At 40.2% G+C, this 25,033-nt stretch overlaps 1 protein-coding gene across 2 annotated transcripts in view; it reads right to left on the bottom strand.

Annotated features, from left to right (window-relative positions):
- Nucleotides 1–25,033, bottom strand: part of LOC103171724 (synaptonemal complex protein 2) — a 55,835-nt gene that overhangs the window by 4,109 nt on the left and 26,693 nt on the right. For both annotated transcript variants that reach the window (XM_042341850.1, XM_042341851.1), the window contains 19 exons: nucleotides 24,131–24,252; nucleotides 23,293–23,747; nucleotides 21,736–21,866; nucleotides 20,703–20,748; nucleotides 19,848–19,915; nucleotides 18,963–19,023; nucleotides 16,346–16,398; nucleotides 16,173–16,230; nucleotides 14,499–14,658; nucleotides 13,570–13,625; nucleotides 12,611–12,790; nucleotides 11,911–12,070; nucleotides 9,592–9,848; nucleotides 8,740–8,958; nucleotides 7,020–7,101; nucleotides 6,058–6,222; nucleotides 3,180–3,319; nucleotides 1,853–1,947; nucleotides 78–177 (listed from right to left, as the gene is read on the bottom strand). In XM_042341850.1, coding sequence (XP_042197784.1) covers nucleotides 78–177; nucleotides 1,853–1,947; nucleotides 3,180–3,319; nucleotides 6,058–6,222; nucleotides 7,020–7,101; nucleotides 8,740–8,958; nucleotides 9,592–9,848; nucleotides 11,911–12,070; nucleotides 12,611–12,790; nucleotides 13,570–13,625; nucleotides 14,499–14,658; nucleotides 16,173–16,230; nucleotides 16,346–16,398; nucleotides 18,963–19,023; nucleotides 19,848–19,915; nucleotides 20,703–20,748; nucleotides 21,736–21,866; nucleotides 23,293–23,747; nucleotides 24,131–24,252 — 2,608 coding nt within the window. The remainder of the gene's footprint in view (nucleotides 1–77; nucleotides 178–1,852; nucleotides 1,948–3,179; nucleotides 3,320–6,057; nucleotides 6,223–7,019; nucleotides 7,102–8,739; nucleotides 8,959–9,591; nucleotides 9,849–11,910; nucleotides 12,071–12,610; nucleotides 12,791–13,569; nucleotides 13,626–14,498; nucleotides 14,659–16,172; nucleotides 16,231–16,345; nucleotides 16,399–18,962; nucleotides 19,024–19,847; nucleotides 19,916–20,702; nucleotides 20,749–21,735; nucleotides 21,867–23,292; nucleotides 23,748–24,130; nucleotides 24,253–25,033) is intronic.

The following is a 25,033-nucleotide window of genomic DNA, read 5'->3' as shown; positions in this document are numbered from 1 at the left end:
AGAGGAAAAGATGTCATAAAATTAACTTTTTTTCAGAATTTTAAGGAACATCGATGAAACATTGACACAGTACATACTGATAATTCCTTTTCCATGTTTTTAAGAGATTGGGAGTCCTTTTCAAACTTTTCCAGTTCCTGTGCAACATTTGTTTGAAATTTGTTTAGCTTCTGTAACCTGGGAAGATCACAAATTATTAAGCAATATTAAAAAGAGCCTGACACCAATGGTAAAGATATCGCAACATTCATCATTGTCAAAAGGCAAAATACCGCAGATGCTGGAAATCTATAATAGACAAAATGTCTGTCTGCCAAGAACGCAATAACCGATTGACGTAGAGCTATGATTTATACCTCATCAGAAAGGTCTTGCTTGGGGGAGCATCATGGGCATATCTTTTTTTTGGGAGATCTCCTGTCGTTGATGAGCTATATTAAAAAATGCTTTAATTAAGCCCCAAAAAGGTATGCAGGGTATTCTGCAACAAAGTAGGGTCAGACATCACCCACCCTTCTGGAGCGATACATCTACACTAATAAAGATGAAATGTCTGTCTGTGTGTCAGGAGTCCTCCCAGTCAGGTCTGGAGACCTGTAGCTCAGTGGTTAGAGCACTCACTTTGCAAGTGAGAGACCCGAGTTCAATTCCAGCCAGGGCAAAACCTTGGGCACATTTCCTTACTCCACACGCCTAATAATAATCCCTCCAAAAAACCAAAAAACAATAAATAATAAATTGGTAATTTTCAATCCATGACTGTTTGTGGGACATTGCTGTGCGCAATTGGCTGCCGCGTTCGCCCACAAATATACAGTCAATTCACTTTACAGTATATTCTGTGAAGCGCTTTGGGACGTCTAGAAGACGTGAAAAGCGCTACATCAAATGCAAGGATTATTATTATTATTATCAAGAGTCTTCCCACTGAGTCCTCCCAACAGGAGTCCTCCCAAAAGGATATGTGCAAATATGTGAAAAAGGGATTCTATCAAGTTCAATAGCATATTTTCTTCATCTTAAGGATGCCTAAGCAGCGAAGATCAAGCCTTTCAAGGACAAATAAGAATGCAAGCGAAAGAGAGGCCAAATAAATTAAACTGGTTGCAAGCGTAGCTGCAACAGTACAGCTAACTGAAATAAAAACCGAAGTCGCTTGGAACATTCAGCAGGTTAGGCAGCATCTATGGAGAGAGGAAAGTGAGTTAACGTGTCAGGTCGATGATCTTTTGTCAGAACTGAACTGACGAAAGATCATTGGCCTGAAACTTCAACTCACTTTCCTCTCTGCATAGATGCTGCCTGACCTGTTGAGTGTTCCCAGCGATTTCTGTTTTTATTCCATTCATCATTGTCAGATGGATGGTCCAATCATTTTCAGATTAAACTCAATTAGTTCCTGAACAATAAGTTGCCAAATTCAGGCTAAACCTGATTGAACCGGGCCTCTGGACTACTGCTCCTTGGTGAGAATGGCCTGCTAGATGGTGGGTGTAAGTAACGTCTTCCCCAGCTAGGAGCTCTCCTGTTTGGCTTCACCTGACCGTTCTTGTCAAACTAAACCAATTCCACCCTTCCCTCCTGAAGATGCTGTCTCATGCTCGAGTACATCACCCAAATCATCAGTCTTTAAATGTGTGTCTAAGAAACAAATGCTAGCAGGTTTCACTTGACATGGATAGGAAACACCCCTGGGATGTGCTGAGCCTATATGGTTCACAATTACATTATGCTGGTGACTTTACTACATTAGTAATTTTAGTCTAAGAAAAGTGAGCTAATTGCAGGATGGTAAGTATGTCTACACTTCTTTATACTTTCTTTTACCAATATTAAAATCCTCACTGCAGACCTGTAGTCACGGATCTGAAGACTTGCTGATGTCAGATGTTGCTGAATAGATTTCAAAGAAACCTTTGTGAATGTGTCAATCTTCTGGTAACGATTCTGTGGAGAAAATAAAACATATCCTGAGCATCTAAAATCTAAAACAGTTGCAACTAATAGAAGCTGTGCTGGATCTAGTTCTGGGAAATGAAGTGGGGCAACTGGAGCAGGTTTCAGTAGGAGAGCATCTGGACAACAGTGATCACAACATCATTAGGTTTAGAGTACTTATGGAAAAGGACAAGGAACAATTCAAGGTGAAGATGCTCAACTGGAAGAGGGCTAATTTCAGTGAGTTAAAAAGGGACCTAGCCAAGGTGGACTGGAAAGAAAGATTGGCAGGTAAAACAGCTAACGAGCAATGGGAAATCTTCAAGGAGGAGAGTTTGGGGCCAGAAAAAATAAATTCCCACAAAGGGGAAAGATAGGGCATCCAAACCTCCCTGGATGACTAAGGAAATTGGAATTAAAAAACACAGAAAAAAGAAGCTTATGATAAATGTCAAGTCCAAAATACAGAAGATAATCAAAGAGAATATAGAAAGTACAGAGGAGAACTGAAAAAGGAAATAAGAGGGGCAAAGAGATTGCATGAGAAAAGATTAGCGGGTAACATAAAAGGTAACCCTAAGGTATTTTATAAGCATATAAAGAATAAAAGGTTAGTCAAAGGTAGGGTGGGTCCAATTAGGATCCAAAGTGGAAATCTTGTGGAGGCAGAGGGCATGGCTGACGTACTGAATGAGTACTTTGCATCTGTCTTCACAAAAGAGAATGCAGCCAATCACACAGTATCGGAGGAGAGGGTAAAGAAATTGGATAAGAATAAACCGAGAGGAGGTACTAAAAAGGTTGATAGTGCTCAAGGCAGATAAGTCACCTGATCCAGACGGGATGCATCCTAGGTTACTGAGGGAAGTAAGGGTGGAAATAACAGACTCTGGCCCCAATCTTTCAATCCTCCCTGGACACCGGGGTGGTGCCTGAGGATTGGAGAGTTGCAAATGTTAATCCCCTGTACAAAAAGGGGCAGAAGGATAAACCCAGGAACTACAGGCCAGTCAGCCTGACGTCAGTAACAGGGACACTTCTAGAGACTATAGTGGGAATGATTTGGATACCTCTTTTCAAAGAGCTGGCACAGACACAATGGGCTGAATGGCCTCCTTCCGTGCTGTATAATTCTATGATTCTATGAAGTGCGTCAACTTTACCCAAAACATACCCGGAGTTAGAAAAGAGCTTGTTTCTCTATTTTTAATGGAACAAATAAATCTCTTGTAAATTCTTACCTTGAATTTCACAGTGAGATCTTTACTGAACTGTTGACACATGACTCCCACATCTGGATGCCAGGTATCCATTTCATCCCTATTAGCACTAGACTGGTTGTTAGTCGATTGGCAGATCGCTTTTCCGGGCGTAATAATCCCTTAAAAAAATAACTTGGGACACTCAAACCACGACTATTTGTGGGACACTGCTGTGCGCAATTGATTGCCGCGTTTCTCCCGCAAACATACAGTCAATTCACTTCACAGTATATTCTGTGAAGCGCTTTGAGACATCTCAAAGTTGTGATAAGACGCTGTATCAAATGCAAGAATTATTATTATACAGAACGCTGTAACTGAATAAGAGTGGATGTTATCAACCTTCCTTGGCAATAATAAACAGTTGTTAATACAAATCAGTATCTCATTGGCCTTTTTTATTGCTAAAACGCAACAACATACATTTAATATAGTGCTCTTGATGTAGAAAAATGTCTGCGAGTGATGAAGAAACTTCTTTTTACAGCTTTAGAACTAATTAACTCTCCAATGCAGCAACTGCTTTTGAAAACACAATAGCCATTGCTCCACAGCCCTTCAAGTGAATAATTATAAGTTGCACTTATATAGCGCCCTCCACGCAGGGTAGCGTCTCAGAGCGCTTAACAGTGGCGAAGCCTGACACCGAGCCAGGGAGGTGGTGGTGGGGGAAGAGGAAGGTTTTCAGGCGGGACTTGAAAAAGGGGAGGGGGCAAGGCAGAGGGATTCAGGGAGAGTGTTCCAGAGTTTCGGGATGTAGTGGCTGAAAGTATGACCTCCGACGGTGGGGGCAGAGGGTGCAAGGCACGAGCAGGAGGCGGTGGCAGTTGAGTGGAGGTGGTGGATTGGGTAGTGAGGAGGTCGGAGAGGTAGGGAGGTGCCAGAGAGTGAAGGGATTTGAACACGGTGTGAGAATCTTGGTCGATCCGTTCGGTGATGCCAGTGGAGCCTGGGCCAGAACTGGTGAGATGTGGGCACGGAGTTTGGTCCAGCAGAGTTCTGAATGAGCTGGATTTGTGAATAGTAGAGCTGGGGAGACTGGCGAAGAGTGTGTTTGAGTAATCCTGGCAGGAGGTGACAAACACTTGCATGAGGGTTTCGGCTGCATTTGGGGGTAAGGCATGGCTGGAGGCGGGCAATGTGGCGGAGGTGGAAGAAGGAGGTCCTGGTCAAGGACTGGATGTGGGGGAGGAAGGACAGCTGGGGGTCAAACCGGATGCCTAAATTCCACACTGGTTCAGAGAGTCTGAGGGAGAGCCCAGGAAGGTTGAGAAGTTCAGATCCACAGGAGTGAAGACATTGATGGGTGCCAAGGAGTATAGCTTCCGTCTTGCCCACATTCAGCTTCAGGAAGTTTACACTCATCCAGACCTTGATGTCTGCCAAACAAACTGATAAAAGCATTAGCGGATCTGGAGTTGGTACGGGAGGAGGCAAAGTAGATTTGTGTGTCCTCCGCATACATGTGGAAGTTTACCCGGTGTCTGCGGATGACATCGCCCGGAGAGCACATATAGATAAGGAAAAGAGAGGGCCAAGGATGGAGCCCTGGGGTACTCTGCAGGTGACCGGGTGAGAGTGGGAGGAGAAACTATTTGCCGAGATGAAATGGAAGCAGTTAGCTTAGTACAACTCGAACCATGCGAGTGCGGTCTCACCAGGGTGGATGAGGGAGACAATGGAGGAGGATGGCGTGGTCGACTGTGTTGAAGACTCAGAGCTAAGGGTGGAGGACTGGAGAAAAGTACATTTTGTCGAGATAAAGAGGGAGTTAGCACAGATAAATCAGACACAGGCGGTAAAGTAACTCTACTGGGAGGTAAAGTAACTGATCAGCAATGGGATCCATTTAAGGGTGAGATTTCAAGTGCGCACAGCAAGCACATACCAACAAGATGCAAGGGGAATGCAACTAACCACAGGGTACCATGGCTTTCAAAAAATGTCAGGAAGATAATAAGGGGCAAGAGGGAAGCTTATACAAAATGGGATGTTGTGTATTTTGAGAGAGGTGGTGTGGATGGTCTGGGTGGGGTGGAAGGGGACATGGGATGGAGGGGAGGTCAATGCAGCCAAGCAGATGTTTTCAATCTTTGAGGCGAAGAAATGTAGGACTTCTTTGCACTTGGCGTTTGATGTGAGGATAGAGAGGGCTTAAGGGGGTGCACGGAAGAGGTGATGGACAGTGGAAAACAGCGTCTTTGCATTGCTGTTTGCCTTCAGGATTAATTAATAGAGAAACACCCTTCTCTTTACTATTTTAACGTCACCCACACAGTCACTCCAGTAAATCCTTGAAGCACTTTGATATGTCCTCCCAATGTGAAAAGTGCAGTACCAAATGTAAAGATTATTATTAATAACTAAATTATGCACTGCTGTACTTTGTGGTTTTCACCTGTAACTTGTGTTTTGATATCTTGCCAAGTCCACAAGTGGTGGAAATGACATTGGTAGAAATTGGTAACAACAACAAAAAAATTACATAGCGCCTTTCACATCAGGAGGACGTCCCAAGGCACTGGATAATCAGTGGTTCGATAAAACAGTAAAACTCACACAAGTCGTATTAGTTGGGACAATAACATTTAATACGACTTACACGATCAATCCTATTTTATTTCTTTGAAGTTTAATCTTACTTTTTTCCCCCAAATAGACTGTACATTCTTCAAATTTTAATGACAAAGAAAGAACCTTTAATTCTTATAATTACTTCTCTTTTGTTCTAGGTACCACCACTCAATTTGGATGAATGAATAAATGAATATTGACCACAATACTGAAAATAAACATGAGTAAGGTTGCAACAGAGTAAAGCTGGAATCAGAATATAAAAGAGAGGAGTTATTAGTACCTTTGCCAATGCTCTGGTTTTCAATATCACATTTAAACAATTTTCTGGGATGTAGCCGCATTCCTCTCACTTTTAGTTCGACCTCATCAACAATACCATCAGGACTGCTTGGATGAACCTCTCTATATATTCGTTTTAGTATAGAGGAACGTGGACTAGATGGACCTGTGCACACAGAATAAATTTGCAATCCCTAATCCTGGCAACAGCAGCTTTAAGATCAATTCTAAAATGTAGTTTGCACATATCATTGCAATGTAGCTAAAATTAACATCAGATGGAATTTCATTCCAATCCCAGTACCAGAATATCCAATCTAATCCACTGATATATGGATACTAAGAAAAGTATGAATACAATCTAATTAATTATAATGTCGAGTAAAGTTAGGTCTATAAATGCAATATTTATTGAATATGAATAAAGATCAGAGAACAGATACATTGACATAGACACAAACACTTTCAGCACCGAAGGATCCATTCAGCTCATTGTATGTGTGCGCTATTGCTCCTGAGCGAGTAAATTCCTTCTAATCTGTTTGCTAACAATCGTGTGACTAAGCCCCTTATCATCAATTCTACAAGTAAAGGAAATATTTTTTCTTGGATTTACCTTGTGGTGTCTCTTCTTAAAAACCTCCATCACGGCCCCTTCCAATCTCTCTTCATGAGAGATGGCTGAAGATACCCAGTTTCAAAAAAAACAGCTTTACTGACCCACTATGCTTCCTGTTTCAGGTGTTTATAGATGATGGGGAAGTCATCCCTCATGAGGGTGATAATGCCCTGTCATTGTGGCTGAGGTGCCAGTGTTGAATTCTCCTTGTGGTGGGTGGTGGATAAAGCACTTGTGTTTGATGGTTCTGGTGACAGTGCCTCGCAGCTCTGGGCATCCAATAACCCAACTCCAAGTCTTAAGTTTAGAGTAAATATTGTATAGAATTGACCGGCAATGTTTACCTGATACATGAATTTTCATTTGAAGAATTCGGTCAATCTGCCTCCTGTTCACTTCCATAATGGCTGACGTTGATGAGGTTTCCTGGCAGGTTAAAAGTGATTTCAAATAATAATAATCTTTACATTTGGTTTAGTGCTTTCAAGTTGGGGCAACATCCCAAAGGCCTTAAAATGATTTACTGTAAATCACAGTGACTGTGTGTTTTGTGGGCAAGCGCAATTTGCACACAGCATTGTCCCATAAACAACAATTAAGTGAATGACCCATTTTATTTGTGGGATTGTTGGCCAGAGCACTAGGAGAAACTCCTTTCTCTTTTTGATTAGTTCCATGGGATCTTTAAGGTCCACCTGAATATGCAGACAGGACTTTAGTCTGAAACAAATGATTGCATCGCCAACAGGAGAGTCATCTTAGACCATATAAATTCCAAATCCCAACGTGGACTTGAATACACAATCTGAGGCAAGAGTTCTACCAACTGAGCCAGACTGAGATTTAAAGGGTTAACTAAACACAATCAGCTGTAACATCACAAATTTAAAATAACAAATCAAAATCCCACTCCACTCAGCCACTGCTTCTCTGCACCAGTTAACATAAAAGGTTATGGTTGACAGCAGGAAATGTAAATAAGGAGAATAAAGTACAACAGGCCAAGTTAAAGTGTTTATATACTAATGCAGAAAGTGTGAGAAATAGAATGGCTGAATTTGAAGCTCAGGGATAGGGGGATACGATGTAAGAGTATTAACAAAAACATGACTTCAGGGCGGGCAAGATTGGGAACTAAACATTCCTTGGTACAGTATTTTCAGAAGAAATAGAGAAGGGAGTTAGGAGGAGTGGTAGTGGTATTAATCAAAGACCTTTTTATGGTAGTAGAGTGAATGAATATTATAGACAGTAAGGTTCTCAGTCTTTGTGAGTGGAAGTAAGAAGTAAAAAGGGAGTAGTCACTCTATTATGGCATTCTAGACTGCCCAATAGTGTGGCAAGGAGATTGACAAAATTCATAGGCTGTTTAGAAAAGTACATGGCTACTATAACAGTGGTAATAATGGGGGTCATTAACCATCCCAAGATTTCTGGAATAAGGGTGGTATTGAAGGGCATTGTATTTTGAGAATGTATCCAAGACAGCTTTCTTAAGCAATTTGTGACAGCCCAAGGTTGGAGGCAGCACTAAATTTAGTTTTGGTAAATAAGGTGGGCCAAGTAACTAATCTGGCTGTGGGGGAACAGTCAGAGAATAGCAATCATAATTAGATTCTATATAATAGACATGGAAAGGCAAGACTCAGAGCTAAGGGTGGAGGACTGGAGAAAAGTACATTGGTGTTGTTTGGGAGCGCATAAAAGGTGCCACACAGAAGACTGGTGGAGAAACTCAGGTGTTATGGAATGGAGCAAAACATGGCAGTTTGGAATAGAAAGATGGCTGAAGGATAGAATGCAGAGAGTAGGGCTAAACGGTTATTTTTCCAGGTGGAGGAAGGTAGTTAGGGACATGCCACAGGAGTGGGGCCTTGCTTTTTTTCCATATACAGTATATGAATGACTTAACAATAATAATAATCCTTGTATTTGATATAGCGCATATACATACACAAATTGGTAGAGGGGAGAATCTTACAAGGAGCTGAAGAACAAAGGGACTCATCAAAGAAATATATCCATGAGACAATGCAGCTGGAAATAGAAAACCACTATGTGTACCTCACCGGTTGTTGCGCCAATCTTCTTGCTCAAATTAGTTTTTAATGAAGAGTTACTTGATGATCTTGCTGTGTAAGCTGATCCTTCAGGTGATCGAAATTTATCAACACTGATGCATTCTTCATTATTCTTTGTAAGAGATTCCCGATAAAGATCTTCATCTTCTTCAATCTTTTCATCCACTTCACAAGATTGTAACACTGATGGGATCACTTGCGGCTACAATACACCAGAGAAAAGCATCAGCAACATGAGGGCACATAATATTATAACAAGAGCTTCAATTTTTATTGTCCTCTTGCCACTGCTTTACATCTCCCACTCTATCCAGCCCTTGTCTTAAATTAAGAGTTTTCGCCTCCACCAAGATTTCTCAATCATAATCAATATAATCATGTCCTTTGAAGAACAGCTCTCCAAAATATAGACATTCTGCACAGTGGGTGTGTGTGTGGGGGGGTGATGATATATTTGCCACTTTTACATGTTTTTCTAACTTTTTTCCAGCTCTCTTCTTGTATCACTTAATTTTTTGCTGTTCAGGAGCTTATTCAGTTCCCTGTTCACTGATTTAGTGGCTGTTCTGTGCGGTAATCAAACCGGACAGAATTGAACAGGCTGTTCTGTGAGTTAACCACTGAACCTTACAGCCAGAAGGCGGCTAACCGTGCTGTGCTGATTCTCTGAAACAACAATGTGTTTCGCTTGTTGGTTGTTTGTGCCTGCCACTTTACCTACAAAGAGACAGTCATTGCATTTGACAGGAATTACCTATGAAATATTTACAGACATTTTAACTGCAATATCAAATGCAAGGATTACAGTTGTATTAAAATATAAAAGCAGCAATACCAGGGAATTCAGGCTTAAATCAGATGACACATCTTCAGCGGTGCACTTTTTCTTTGTTGTTGATTGGCTTGGTGAACTCTGCGGTGTTATTGACTTCGCAAAACTTTTCCTTGACTTATGGAATTTCATAGCTGTTTTTCCTTTTGAGGTACTGGGAGCACGTAACAGTTCTGGTGAAGAGTCCAATTGCATAGAAGGCTCAGATTCCAATGGTGATGAGCAGCTAGTCAAATTTTTTGGTTCAGACATCTCTTCATCTGAAATCAAATATTTCAATACAGATATTAAGTAATCTGAGTTTCCTAAATGTCACTGAAATGGAAACCACGAACATAAAAAAATCAAACTAGAAAGGCCAATCTTAGAACAGCTTTAATCCAAGTTACCTCAGAGCATTTCCCCTGAGAGATGAAGGGAACACACTTTATCTAAAATGAAGAAATTACAGATGCTAAGAAGTACTTTGCTTTGATTTTATGAAAAAGGTGAAAGTTGCATTTTTTGGGGGGGAGGGGGGCAGGGAGGTCAGCCAAGTGTCTGACAAACACGGAAACCCATCACCATGCTTAAGAGTATCCAAACCAAACTGAGAATTCCATGCTTTCCACTTACACATGGAAATTATTGAGCTAGATTGTTGGAATGGATGCATCCTGCTTATCTAATTCTGTAAAGTATTAGGCGCAGATTGGCAAGAGCCAAGTCTTGGGGACCCCAGAATGTGCGTTGGGATACTGCTCTGTGATGCTATCCTCCGTAAGGGGCTCTATATAAATGAAAGTTGTTGCTGTTGCTGCTGGAGTCTAACCAATGAAAGCAGTAATATAGGGATACCAGAGGATGTGAAAGAGCATTTCTTGAAGATAAATATTTTAAGAAAAACTAAATTAAAAAAGTTACCTGGAAAATATAAATGGCTTGGAGAAATAACAGGGAATTGGGATTAGAGTAATAAACTCCAATGGACAAACTGGTGTTTAAGATCAGTTTAAGATCAAAGGCCAAAAGCAACTTCTATAATTCTAATGAGGCAAAACTAAACAAAGTGAAACAAATTCCTCCAGGCACTTAAATATCTTGCACATTTTATCTACAAAGAATGAACCATTTGAGCATAATCATTATTTGCACAGTGGTAAAGGTATTAATACAGTAATTATATTAACCAGGTTCCTATTTAAAACCGCAGCAAGAAAACAAGCCAATGCAGATCTACAAAGTTGGTTAAATATATGCTCTATACTAATAAAGACAAAATGTCTGTCTGTGTGTCCGCCAATAACCGAGAGACATGATTTATACCTTGCTGGAAAGGTCTTGCATAGGGGAGTGTCATGGGCATATTGTTTTGGGGGGGAATCTCTTATCTTTGATGAGGTATACAAAAAAATGCTTTAATTAAGCCCCAAAATATGAGGAAGACATAGTATTCTGCAACAAAGTAGCGACAGTAGAAATCACATACCCTTCTAGAGAGATACAACTACATTAATTAAGACGAAATGTCTGTCTGTCTACCATTAATGCAATACCCGATTGACATAGACATGATTTATAACTCATCAGAAAGGTCTTGAATGGATCCTGTCATAGGCATCTGTTTGGCGGGGGAATCTCCTATCGTTGATGAGCTATGCCCTAAACAAGCTCATCACACATGTGTGGCAGTTTTGCTGAAGGTGTACACACAGTGTTTATGGCATGTTAAATGGTTTGTGAGTGGTATCACTGAAATCCTTTCATCAGGTCATAGACCTGAAATGTTAACTCATTTTCCTCTCTCCATGGATGCTGCATGACCTGTTATGTGTTCCCAGCGACTTCTGTATTTGCACTAGATTTCCAGCATCTGAAGTACTTTGCCTTTTGTCTACAAAATAGGTTAGGTAACAGTTAATGTTTGTGGGACACTGCTGTGCGCAATTGGCTGCTGCGTTTCACCCACAAATATACAGTCAATTTACTTTACAGTATATTCTGTGAAGAGCTTTGAGACGTCTAGAAGACGTGAAAAGTGCTATATCAAATGCAAGGATTATTATTATTATTATTATTATAATGTCTATAATAATCTATACAGTAAAGTCAAAGGGTATAATCTAATATAATTTCAGGTTGTATTACTTATATATTAATTCTATAATTCAGCTCCTACTGAAATTCATTGTGTTAACTGATGGGAAAAACTCTGACTGCAATTATTAATGTCAATTTTTGTCCCATGTCACTATTACCATCTTTCTGTGTTAAAGAAGTGCATGCTGAGGCTGCATACTCAGTTTCTCTGCATTATCTCTACATAAACTAAAGAACTCTCACATCTTAACTTCTCAATTGATGAGACTGCTGGAAAGGAGAGGAATCGGAAGTCTTCTATCTTCTTATAACGTGACAGCTCATGAGGGGTTGTAGAAACAATTGGCGTGGTAGCTTCCCTCTTGTTGCTCTTAGAAACTCGTTTAGTTGGTTCTGGTTTGTGCTGAGAAAAAGTATAAACAAAAATCAGCCAAAACTCCCTCATCTCAGGTTTTGTTTTTTTCACTCTTTAATTATTAAAGCAAAATGCTTTGCATATTTTCTAATATTGTTTGAAAATCTCACTAAATTAAATTCTAAGCTGCTTCCATTAAACCAGTAAACAGATTCTTATTCTGCAGAGCAAAACAGTGAGAGGAGCCTTGTAAATCAGAAGTTCAAAAAGTCCAGATTAGAGACAATGGATGAGCCTCAGAGGAAAGCCTAAATTGATTTTTTTTAAAAAATTGTTAATTCAATCTGCGACTGTTTGTGGGACACTGCTGTGCAGAATAGTCTGCTGCGTTTCTCCCACAAAATATACAGTCAATTCACTTTACAGTATATTGTGTGAAGTGTTTTGAAACGTCTCAAAGACGTGATAAGGCACTATATCAAATGCAAAGATTGGTTTTTTTATATAGGCACCTATTGCTGACCATGGTTATATTACCCATCAACATGAAGTTCCTTCCTGAAATAAAATACAAGTATTTTTCTTTACCTTGATTATACTTCTTTCTCTCCGAGGAGAGAAGGTGAAGGACTCTTGATCACTATCAAGCTCAGACATTGATAGCTCTCTGTAACATGTTTGTACAGCAGTTTTTCTCCGTGGGCGACAAGCTGCTGGTTTCCTTTCAGGCCGCGTTTGTATTAATTTGGCTTCTAACTCATCAGACTTCTGTTAAAACACAACAACTTACATTATATAGTGTCCTACACATACAATCATGTCTTGTAGCTCTTTACAAAGACAGTGCCATAAACCAAGCCAGGGAAGGAGGGGCAGGAAGAGGTAGGTGGGAATTGTCGAACTGTAGAGAAATAGGTTGCGAGGCAGAGGAAATTAGAGAAGTTTCAAATAACAGGGCACAACAATTGAAAGGTATTCTTAGAATTAAACTTTTTTCATGCAACAGTGAATAACTCGATGTAAAGAAGATTGCAATATTCCATGTTGCGTGACTTCCTCCTTTTACAGCCAGCTTGTAAAAAACCTGTCAACTCATCCAAAAAGTTATTCCCTCAACTGAGATTTCTAGCATTTCTAGTGTCTATTAGGGATTTATGAAGTACAACTAACACTTGATTTCCTATGAAGTCCCCAAATTACGTCAATGAACTTAATTTATATAATGAACTATCTGGAATTTTGAGCCCCATATCGAATAATCCACATGGGTTTTCTGTGTTTTAATATATACACACACACAAACACCTTGTGCACTGAACTTTATCTTCACTTTTTAACTGAAACATTTTTGTCTATGAACAAAATAGATCTACTGAAAGTGGTTTGTGTAGCATAGGAAATATGACGCCATTGCTTTCATTGACACTTGGCCAGTACACTTACCCGAGACATCTCCAGCAACCATTTCATTGTCTGCGTGAAAACAGCAGATTTTCACTGGACTTGTTGGAAGCAGACTACTTTTCCTTTTAAAATATATTGCCTACCTTCCTGAGCTTTGATTTCTTCTCAATTTTATTCTTGTGTGGAATTGCATGACCTTCTGTAATATAATCAGTACAATATTTAAAAAGGTCAAATATAAGATGTGATCTCAGCACTATTTATTGAATATAATTAGAATATGTAAAAAAGTAGAAGTCAGAGGCCCAAAATTCCACCAAGTCTTACCTTCTTCACCTGAACCATTCTGTGGTCTTCAGAAGACTTTGCACAAAAGAGTGGTCATATGACTAAGATGGCCACACAGGCCACAGGTTCTTAAAATCCAACTATCCTTCATAAAAAACATTCAGCAGACACATTCAAACCAGGTCTACCTTTTAATTCTAATAAAACTGTTTAAACAGCAAGCAGGTCCATTCCCATTACTGGGAATTTCATCTTAGAAAGTGATTTTCAAAAATACAGTAAATTCTTGATAATAAGACATTGGCTTAACTGGTCACTACCACTTATGTAGCCACGCTGTCAATATCCCAGTTGCTTCCCATACAAAATGTTAAGGGGCTCCGCTTTACTTGTCACTCTTCTTAACACATAACTAGTTGCATGCTAGAAATTCTTCTAAGTACTTACAATGCAAAATTGATTGAGTAATTCATCCTATAAGATGGTGCCCTATCCTATGACCGGTGTGGGCACTCAGCAGAGGTTGGTCTACTGGACGCCCCCTGCCCTGCCTCCCTGTATATCCTGAGACAGGCAGAGGCCACTCCAACAAACCAAACGCTTCTACAATGCATCTGAGAATGCGCATCCAACCTCCACTAAGCGTCCGCACTAGTCACAGCACCTCCTTATGGCCCGGGAGGACCTATACCTAAATCACCACTCCGGATAACTCGGCACTGAGCCTTTTCTCCTTGAAGTGACGAGTTATCAGGAGTTTACTTTCATACTATGTTCATGTTACCTTCATTTGTGTTCTCAGTTACGTTTTGTTTTCTTTGTCTGCCATAAGCTATCATTTTCCGTTTGGGTTTTCTGTTAGATTCTCGCAGCCAACTGATATCAGTTTTGCCATCAGTGTCTGTATCAGTGAAGAAGCGCTTTTTGTTTTTTCGCCCTGCAGGCTGCAGACAAGAGTTTACAGAGTAAGCAATCACTAACCAGGCTCAAGTACTGTTTATCGTCTCAGTTTGAAGCAGAACACATCAAATCCACCCATTAATCAAGTCATGTTCTCAATATAGCAAAATATTTTCTGGGCACTCAAGTAGGCATTGTGCACTCTGATTTTATCATTGGGATTTTGAGCGGACTTTAATATGGGACTTATCCCATTTTCAGCAAGTTCAATCATAGCAAATTCAATCTGCCAACTCCGAGTTTTAGCATATTTGAATATACAACTATTGGATATCAACAATCAGGGTCTGTCATACCAATGTGTTCCAAACACTGTACTGGAGTTTCACACTTCCTTACTAATAATAATAATAATAATAATCCTTGCATTTGATATAGCGCTTTTCACGTCGGGAGGACGTCCCAAAGCGCTTCACAGAACACACTGTAAAGTGAATTGACTGTATATTTGTGGGCGAACGCGGCAGCCAATTGCGCACAGCAACGTCCCACAAACAGTCGTAGATTGAAAATGACCAATTTATTATTGTTTTGGGTTTTTGGAGGGATTATTATTAGGCTCTGTGTGGAGTAAGGAAACTTGCCCAAGGTTTCGCCCTCTGCCTGGAATTGAACTCAGGTCTCTCGCTTGCAAAGAGAGTGCTCTAACCACTGAGCTGCAGGACTCCCTACTGCCTCTTCTATGGATTTCTTGGGCTTCTATTTCATGACATTTCAAAGTCTGTTAGTATCTTAAGCTGTCTCCAGAAGTCATTTGTTTTAAGCTTCTGCCTGTCTTCCTCTTTGTTTGCTGTCCTTCACCCATACACAGGGGTTTCAATTCTTCATTTCAAAATATTAACCTATCTTTCTTTTTAAGATACAATTTTTTAAGAAACAGCTTTGGAGTTCCAGCTTTTCTGGTTTTATTCTACAAAAGTCATAGGAGATTCTGCTGGATCCAAACCAGTCAAAGAATCACAGAAGTATTAAGTTCATTAAATGCTATGTGATAAATTGTTTAGTGAAGTTGTTAGAAAGGTGCTCTCTGGAGACTGATAAATCTACCCTTTAAGAAAATAAGGACCAATTAACTAGGACCAATGAGAGGGGATCAGGAGGTAGATAAGCAGGGCGAACTGCCTAGAGGGTTTTGGATTGTTTGATTTGTAACTTGTGAGCTGAGAATAAGAGTTTTCTACAAATTGAGTATTGAGAACATAACAAATAGCACCAAAATAATGTCGCAAAAATTCCACCCAGGTCTAGATTTATATTGCATTTTAGAAGGTTCAGTGTTTGGCAAACTGTTGAATTAAGTGTTAACTTAAAACTGGTATTCTGTAGTTCTTAAAAGAACTTATAGAAAACTGGTTTCAAACTTAAAGCTGTAATCAAGAGCCTGCCAAATTTCAGATGCTCCAAAATGTTACATAAATAGAGTAAATCTGGAACCTGGTGAAATTTCTCCCCAGAATATTTGCTTTAAATTAATCAGCCTGTTGCCAAATTAACTCACCTTATTTTCCTCTTCCTTTCTTGTAAGACTCTTTTGTATATTTTGCTCTTTAGGCTGTCTGCAAATCATTAAATCAGAAGAATAAAGAACAAAAATGTTTTAGAATACTAATGAATTTAACTTTCACATTGCTTTCTAACATATTTTAATAAACGGAACAATTGCAAACATACTTTATCGTATTCATAGTAGTCCTTGGTTGCTGATATCCGGCTGTGAACTTTACCTACGAAATGACAAGAAACATAGATTTACTCAGCAAGTGGGGCTTCTTTCCCTGACTTTGAACCGTATTGTATCAGTTTTGTTAAGGTCATTTAAGGTGGGGATTTCCCAGTTACCCATGAACTTCCTGCCTTGTCCTTTTCCATTTTCCCTTGCCATTTTTTATTCTCTCTCTTTATAACCTGATTCTGCGTAGTCTGGTATTGGGCCAAACCGTCCCTATTCTGTAAATCTTCCTATTTTTCTCCTTAATCTGTTTTAATTGATTGTAGAATCCAAGATCATCCTGTATCCTGTATTCAGCACAGAAGGATGCTTACTTAGTCCATCAGGTTTCTAGTGGGATTGCTCCCCTGGAGCGATCCACTCTAATTTCATATCACTCAATCTGCATTCTTCAACGCTTTATTTACAGTTTTTGTACAACTTTCCAAATGTGGAAATAGAGTGTGGCTGAAAGCTCCTGCAAAAAATATCTAATTACTTTCAACAACAACAAAATTACATTTGTATCGCACCTTTCACGTCGGGAGGACGTCCCAAGGCACTGGACAGTCAGAGTTTCGGACCCAAACTAGGGGTCGGGATTGGGGAGGGTGGAGGGCAGGGGGGCAAGCAGGATGACCGAATGCATGGTCAAAGAGGATTGTCTTGAGATAGGTCTTGAAGGAGGCAAGGGAGAAGAACTCAGGGATGGAGTTCCAGAGGGTGGGGGCAGAGTGGCAGAAGGCCTGTCTGCCAATGGTAGGGTGAGTGAGGCCGGGGACATGAAGCAGGCTAGAGCCCACTGAGCGGAGGGTGCGGGCAGGATGGTAGGGGGTTAGGAAGTCGCAGAGGTAGGGGGAAGCAAGACCATGGAGAGCTTTGAAGGTGAGGACCAGGATCTGGAACTGTATCCTCTGTGTGATGGGATGCCCATGGAGTTGGGCGAGATTGGGGGTGATAGGGTCACAGAGCCCGGTGCGGGAGAGGACACGGCAGGAGGAGGCTGACAAGCAAGGAGTTTGCATAGTTAAGCCACGGTGTAATGAATGTGTGTATGAGGGTTTCGGTGGCCTGCAGTGTGAGACAGTGGTGGAGCCGGGTGATGTTGCAGAGGTGGGGGAAGGCAGAGCGGATCATGGCACGGATGTGGGGTAGAAAGCATAGCTGAGGGTCAAACAAGACGCCAAGGCTCCGGACTGGCTTAGTAAGGTGGAGTGTGCATCCATGGATGGAAGTGTTGTCAGCACCTGAAGTGTGGAGGCGGTGACGGGAGCAAATCAGGAGGGGCCTCGGTCTCCTGATTAACGTTCAACTGAAAATTTAGCTCTCATGCAGGACTTGGATGTCCGACAGACATTCTGTCAGGACAGCAGTAACCCTGGAGTCAAGGATGGAGGCAGAGAGGTACAGTTGGTTGTCATCGGCATACATGTGCAAGTTGACCCCATGTCTGCGGATGATGTCACCAAGAGGGAGCATATAGATGTTGAAGAGGAGGGGACCAAGGATAGAGCCCTGATGATTGCCACACGAGACGGGGCAGGGGCTAGAGGAGATGTGAAGGTCCATTTGTGGAGATGAAGTGGAGGCAGTGTGAGAAGTACGATCTGAACCAGTCAACAACAACAACAAGATTACATTTGTATAGCGCCTTTCACAGGACGGAGCCATGATAGTTGAGGTAAGAGGAGAGGTAGTGGATGAGGATAGAGTGGTCAACGGTGTCGAAGACAGCAGAGACGTCAATGAGTCGAGCCTTAAGGTAACAAATACGTGTATGAGAGGTTGAGCAGGACGAGGAGGCAGAGGGAGCCCTGGTCGCAGATGGACAGAATGTCATTTGTCACTTTGACCAGGGCGGTTTCTGTACTGTGGACAGCATAGAAACCCGATTGTCATGTTAATGATGCCACATAAGCCTGGATACATCTCTGAGGAATTCTGTATGTGACTGCGGGGTGGGAGCAGAAATCACTGATTAAGCGAAGAAGCTGGAATGGAAAGGAGTGAAACCAGGAAATGACAGAGCCATTATATTTCAAGCAGAGAGGAGAAATGGTGGAGAAGGATGGAGTTGTCAACTATACTGAACGCAACCTAGAGCTAAAGACACAAAATATTTTCCCCCAAACATTGTTGCACCATTGACATACAATACAAAATTACAATTGTATAAGTGCTTTTTACATTGGGAGGACTTCCCAAGGTGCTGGACAGTCAGGGATTTGGACCCAAGCGGGGACGTGGGGGTTGAGATAAGGGAGGGTGGAGGGCAGGGAGAATAGGAGGGAATATTATGAGGGAATCAATCACCAGCGAAGGGATTTAGGAGAGCTGCTTCTTGACACAACGGAAATAAATTTAACAACACCTCTATGTGCGATTCAATACAGTAGATCTTCAATATATCCTCATGGGGGCAAAATAAATAATTTCTTGACCTTATTTTACAACAACAGAGTTGCTGATTGAGGAGAACCTTGAACTAAAACCCCTCCACTGTCACTCATTAGTAAAGAATACTGAGCACATACAGAAACTTTAAATCATTCCAGGACAAATACAATTATGCAGACTTACCCCTAGTTTTATAGTGGGTTCATCTATCGAGTTGGCATCAAAATTGTATACATCAGTTGTGCTGAAGACAGGAGAGCGCTAATTCAGTAGGCATCCACAAAAACAGACAACTTCCAAAAAACATAAAATCATTTACTGTAATCCAGTGTCTTGGGTATAAACCAAGTTTGGAAAAAATATTTCAATAACTCACCCTGTGATTTACCAAACCGTAAGTTAATTGGTGTAAAACAAATATTATCCACCATTTGATTTCCTCCACTGTGAAGGCACCGTCAAGATGTAGCAAAAAACAAGGAATGACTACCACCTTTTAAGGTATTTTGCATCATTATGGGAATTCTAGTGATGATACACCAAGTTAACATTTTTTTAAAACTAAATTTTAAGCAGGAAATGTTATTTATCGTGTTAATGTCATAAAGAAACATGATGGTTCAAAAATATTGCAGGTAGTAAAGTGATGGCTTTCGAGAGGGAAGTAGACAGGCAAATGAAGAGAGGGACTTGATGGAGTATGGGGATAAGGCTGGATGGTGGGATTGAATTGTTCTCCTTGTTCTGTCAAGACTCAATGGGCTGAATGACCTCCTTCTGCGCTGCAGATTTCTACATTTCAATGAATAGCCTAATTCAACGGGACTCATTGGGACCAGTCAGATAGATGTACCACAAACACCTTTTCTGGTCATGTATATTCCCATCTTCCTCCAGATTACATTTCAGAAATAAATCCAATATGATTTTAGAAGCGTTAAAAGTCACTTATATAGGAAACAACATTACAGCTGATTGTTGTTCCTTCTATCATGCACAAGTATCACAACTTTATTTAAAGCAATGACTGCATTAGAAACCATGACTTTAAGATTTTTTAATACATACCGATCTTTCATTTTGCTCTTAGCAGTCACCCTTTGCTTTTTACTAGATCCTCTTTTTGCGTTCTTTTCCTGTTTAAACATTGCTTGTGAATGATCAATATATTAACAGTTTTGAAATCTTATTGCAAGCCAGCAGAAATATTCATTAAATAATAATATGCAGTTCATATACTCTGTTGATTTGATTTGACTATGACCCTGGTGCCTGAATAACATGAGCACCACCCATCCTCGGATTCTACAAGTCTTTGGCTCAGATGAGAAACAAAATATGTACTAATGGAGGATATTTTAAATGTTAAACACAGTTCTGATTATTTCATGCGAGTATTCAAAGAAGATTGCAGGAGCAGCATTTACATATAATCTCCTTTTTAAATGGTCTTCCTCATTGAATAAGTTCAGTCCCCTCATTACACTATGATACTGACTATCATCCATTTGTGAAAAAGCATCTTGCACAAGTTCTGTCTTCAGAGGCTGGGTGAGCTTTGCCTTCCTTACTTACACAGCCTGTACGTACTTACTGCTAAGTAAACAGAGGAGTGTGGAGTAAGGAAACTTGCCCAACGTTTCGCCCTGCTGGGAATCGAACCCAGGTCCTCTCGCTTGCGAGGCAAGTGCTCTAACCACTAAGCTACAGGATTCCACAATTCTACTGGAAAGCACTTATGAAGTAAACTACGGCCATTAATAAGTCAAAAAAGATGACTTGCAGACTTGGATTAAGACATATTTTCAAAACTAAATCCTTTTGAAAACAAGTCTTATTCTAAAACTTTCACTTTGATTTTGCATATTTTGCAAAAGTAATTCTAGAACAATTTTGTAAAAAAAGGGTTCACCTGTTACTTACATTTGGAAGCTTATTACTGAGTGGTTGTGATTTATCCAAGTGAGATCTGGAAAATCAAAATAGAAAAGTAAAAATAAACATCTACAAATGTTAAATACACTTGGTCTTCCTTATTCTTTCAAAGTTCAACCTCTAAATATAACAGGAACTCGCTTTATCCCTTTAAAGAAGGACAAGTTGAGCGAGGTTTGAAATTCTGGCCACGCTCCCTTTATCCTTTCACCTTGCCCCTTGCTTCCCCATCTTCAGGTCGCGCCTGAAAATCTTCCTTTTCAACCATGACTATGGTTACCTCCCCCTTCCCCCCAGTTTGATATCAGGTTCCGCCACTGTCAAGTGCTCTGGGACGCTACGCTGCATGAAGAGTGCTATATAAATGCACGTTGTTGGAAGAAAAGATAGTGGTAGGAGTGAACTGGAACCAAAATTAGGATGTTTACAGAATGAAACACTAGCAGAAATCAAGTGAAAAAAACATTTTTTAGCACTGCTCATTCAGTGCAGATATCCAGTTAATGGGACTAGCTAAAACACACATCTTACTATTACCAACACTGATTGTCTTCCTATTGAATCCTGTCCTTTAGGGTTTTGGGTTGCAGGGTTAATAGGTGCTAAGTGGCAAATCTCGCTAATGAACCAAGCTGACTGGTCCATTATCAACAACAACTTGCATTTATATAGCGTCCTTTACGTGGGGTAGGGTCCGGGAGCGCTTGTCCTGGAGCATCAACAGTGCTTTAGAGAACTGCAACACTGTGGATGACGATACTACTTACAGGGTACCTGCTTAGCAACAGCAATAGATGTAAATTGAGAACAAATATTCTAAGGTCTTTGTGCTCTTGGGCCTGGTGGAGTAGAGGTACTAGATACTGAGTAAACAGGACCAAGGATAAATCAGACAACCTTTTCTTGTTTTATATGCCTGTGTCAATCTTGAACAAACATTAAAAAAACATGAAAATCATTCTTGTATCCATGCAGAATCCAGTTTCTATACCTGAAATTTTTTACAAGGACATAAACTTACCTACTGAGGATTAACATATTCACATCTTCATCTGCCAATGGGGCTTCTCTTGTTTTTCTATATTTTGCTGCAATTTCTTTAATCATTGTTTGAGTAATAGTATTGCTTTCGTTCTCATCATCATTTTCCCTCTGCAATAAGATAGTATCACATTACTCAAGCTATCCAGAATCAGCAATTAACACAAAAATGATTTTTCTAAAAGCCTCAGGCAATTTATCTCAAAACTGCAAAATCCCACTTTGTTCCTCTGTAGTTCTGTAAACTAAATAATCTAGAAAGAAAAACTTTTATTTCTTCTATTTTAAAGAAGTCCTTTGTTCTTGTGGACGTTAAAGATCCCGCAGCACTATTCCAAAAGAAAAGGGAATTTCTCCCAGTACCCTGGCCAGCAACCGCCAAATAAAATTGGTCATTCACTTCATGGCTATTTGTGGGATATTGGTATGTGTGCAAGTTGGCTGCCATGTTCGTCCACAAATACAATATCACTCCACTTCACAGTAATTCCTGTGAAGCGCTGTGGGACGTCCTCCTGACATGAAAGGCACTATACCAAATACAAGGATTATTATTATGATTGTGGAGGAAATCCAGCAACAATTCACTATCACGATACCTGAAAGGATTCAACCCTGAATCATCAGATTGAAGTGTTCAAAATAATTTTGGTATTGACAAAGTAAAGCTAAGAATACAAAACAGAAAATATTATTGCAGATATTGTTGCAGCAAGGTGGAAGAGATTGCCTCAAAAGGTTGCAGGTACCAAGTCGATTTAAAAGATAAGGTAAGAATGCCAAGATATGATTGAGTATAGGAAGGGAAATGGAATTAAAGACGAGGCTTGATTTGTTTAATGGTTTATGCCCCAAAATACCACCGATGAGTTGTCAATACACAAATTTATTGATGTGCTGCTGACTGCGTGCTGGAAAGTTTGCAACACCAAATTATATTTGTATAATACCTTTCACATTAGTAGGACATCACAAGACACAACGCTAGCCAGACTGCTATCACTGCTTTCTGTTGTGTAGTAACAGTGACCTTTGACTATGAAGTTACTCCCCATCCAGTGAGAGAAACATCTTGAATGTTACTTAAAGTAGCTAGATAGAGTGGCACCCTGGAGATATTGGGACCACCAACGGAACATTTCAAAGGACTCTTTGGTTAATAGTAACCAACCAATGTAGAGAATCCCTGTGAGGAAGCTATTGTCTGAGTAAGTTTCATTTGATAGAGATTTCAAAATATAGTGTGATCTCTGAGAGTAAAAAAAAACTGTCTACATTCATTTAAGTGAAAGATTAGTCTCTGTAGGGAAACAAATTGGTCACAGAACAGGAAGCCTCCCAGGTGTCAGAGGAAAGCTAGTTCCCTTGTAATGTCATGTCCTTATAAAATAATGATTATTTTGATTTAGGATCCCTTAGTTGTTGGAAAATCTGGCACATTCTCCCATGGTCTCCCCTTGACATGGGGCTCTCACGAGTCACGTCCATATAAGATGTCTCATTGGAGATAGTGGGCCGCCAGATTGCTTTCCCTTACCTGATCATCTTCAGTCTCATCTTCTTTACAAGTTAAATCCACACCAAATCTCTTTGAGCAGCTGTCTCTCTTTGGACCGTCCTGTTTATTAGATATAGTACTCTGACAAATGTCATCGAATTTACCGTTAGCCACTTCTGATCTTCTAATGCAATAACCTGAAGTTAAGGTTTCGGTGCATTTTGTCTTATAGTCTGAGTCCAATGCTAGTGTTTCAACTGTAGAAAGTTCTGGGGATAATTTAGTATCCAGGCAATGCTGTACTCTTTTGGTAGAGTAACTTTCTGCTCCTCCTTTTTTATTGTTTTTTCCTGGAGTTATCTTCTCCAATTTTTCTGTCAGTTGCTGTTCCATCTTTTTCCTCTTTAGATTTTTAGAATTGTTCTGCACCTCCTGGATTGGTGATTTGCCATCAAATATTGAGTAGAATGATTGCTGTTTAACAATTCCGTTATCTAGTTTTAAAATAGGAAAACATATTAACTTCGAGCAGGGTGGTCCAAGCTAATGGTTGCCATGGGCCGCATTCCCTATTTAAGAAAGGTCCACGGACCGCATCCAGCGAGTGAGAGGGCGAGCGAATGAGCGGGCGGGCGAGTGAGAGAGAGGGGGAATGAGAGAGAGGGGGAATGAGAGAGAGGGGAAGTTAGAGGGAGGGGGGAGAGGGGGAGGGAGAGAGAGGGGGAGATTTGAAATCATGATATTAGTGGTAAAACTAATAGATTCTAAAATGCTGATACAGTATTTTTAATTGTGACAATATTACCATAATCAGGAAAGATAATGTACTATAAAAATAATCAAGACAGGTATTAATTATTCAACAGGAAAAAACTACCTTGCTGAAAACTGTATTCCAGACAGGAGGTGCGCTTTTCCTGAGTACTGCAGCTCGAAACAGGACTATCAGAAATCCAACACTTCTTGAATACCGACTTACTGTCAATAAGACCAGGTAATCTAAAAATAAATGAATTAACTAATTTTTCTAGAAATGGATACAAACTTTTTTTAACATAAATATAAGTAAACATTTAAGTATGAATTTCGAGGTTTTTGAACTCAGAAGGTCTAGGTTGATAAGTATTGAGATTGTCAAAGGTTCTGTCGTTCGGATGAGATGTAATGAGGTCCCGTCTGCCTGTTCAGGTGGACATTAAAGATCCCAAGGCACTATTCAAAAACAAAAGGGTGTTTTTCTCCCGGGAAAACTAACAATCCCTCAGATATAATTAGTCATTCAATTCATGGCTTTCTGTGGAATGGTGTTGTAAATTAACTGCCACATCTGCCTTGAAAATACTCAGTCGCCACACTTTACAGTGAATCCCATGAAGCACTTTGAAATGAGCTGCTGATGTGAAAGATGCTGTTTCAAATACAAGGAATATTTTGTTGTCTGGGAAGAGAAGGATCTGATAAGAGGTGGTGTAATATCAGAAGATAGAACTGTTGTTTATCTAATGGTTGAAATAGAAATTATTTAGATAAAGGATCATGGTCTCTATTTTATCTGCTTTTCAAACTATCCTTCTACATCAGCCTTTAGTATGCTTGTCCAAGACCTCACCGTCAAAATGGACACTGGTATTAAAGCAATCTAAAATGACAGAACTCAGAGAGAAAACATGGTCCACAGCATTTGGTCATATCAATGAGGGTCAATTAAGGATTTTTATATTGCTAATGTGACATTTAATGTTGGAAAAGAGCCCTACAGAATTTCACCGGTGTAGCACCA

Source organism: Callorhinchus milii, unplaced genomic scaffold (assembly GCF_018977255.1).
Source record: "Callorhinchus milii isolate IMCB2004 unplaced genomic scaffold, IMCB_Cmil_1.0 Scaffold18, whole genome shotgun sequence".
NCBI classification, from domain to species: Eukaryota; Metazoa; Chordata; class Chondrichthyes; order Chimaeriformes; family Callorhinchidae; genus Callorhinchus; species Callorhinchus milii.
This window is presented reverse-complemented; position numbering and strand designations above follow the sequence as displayed.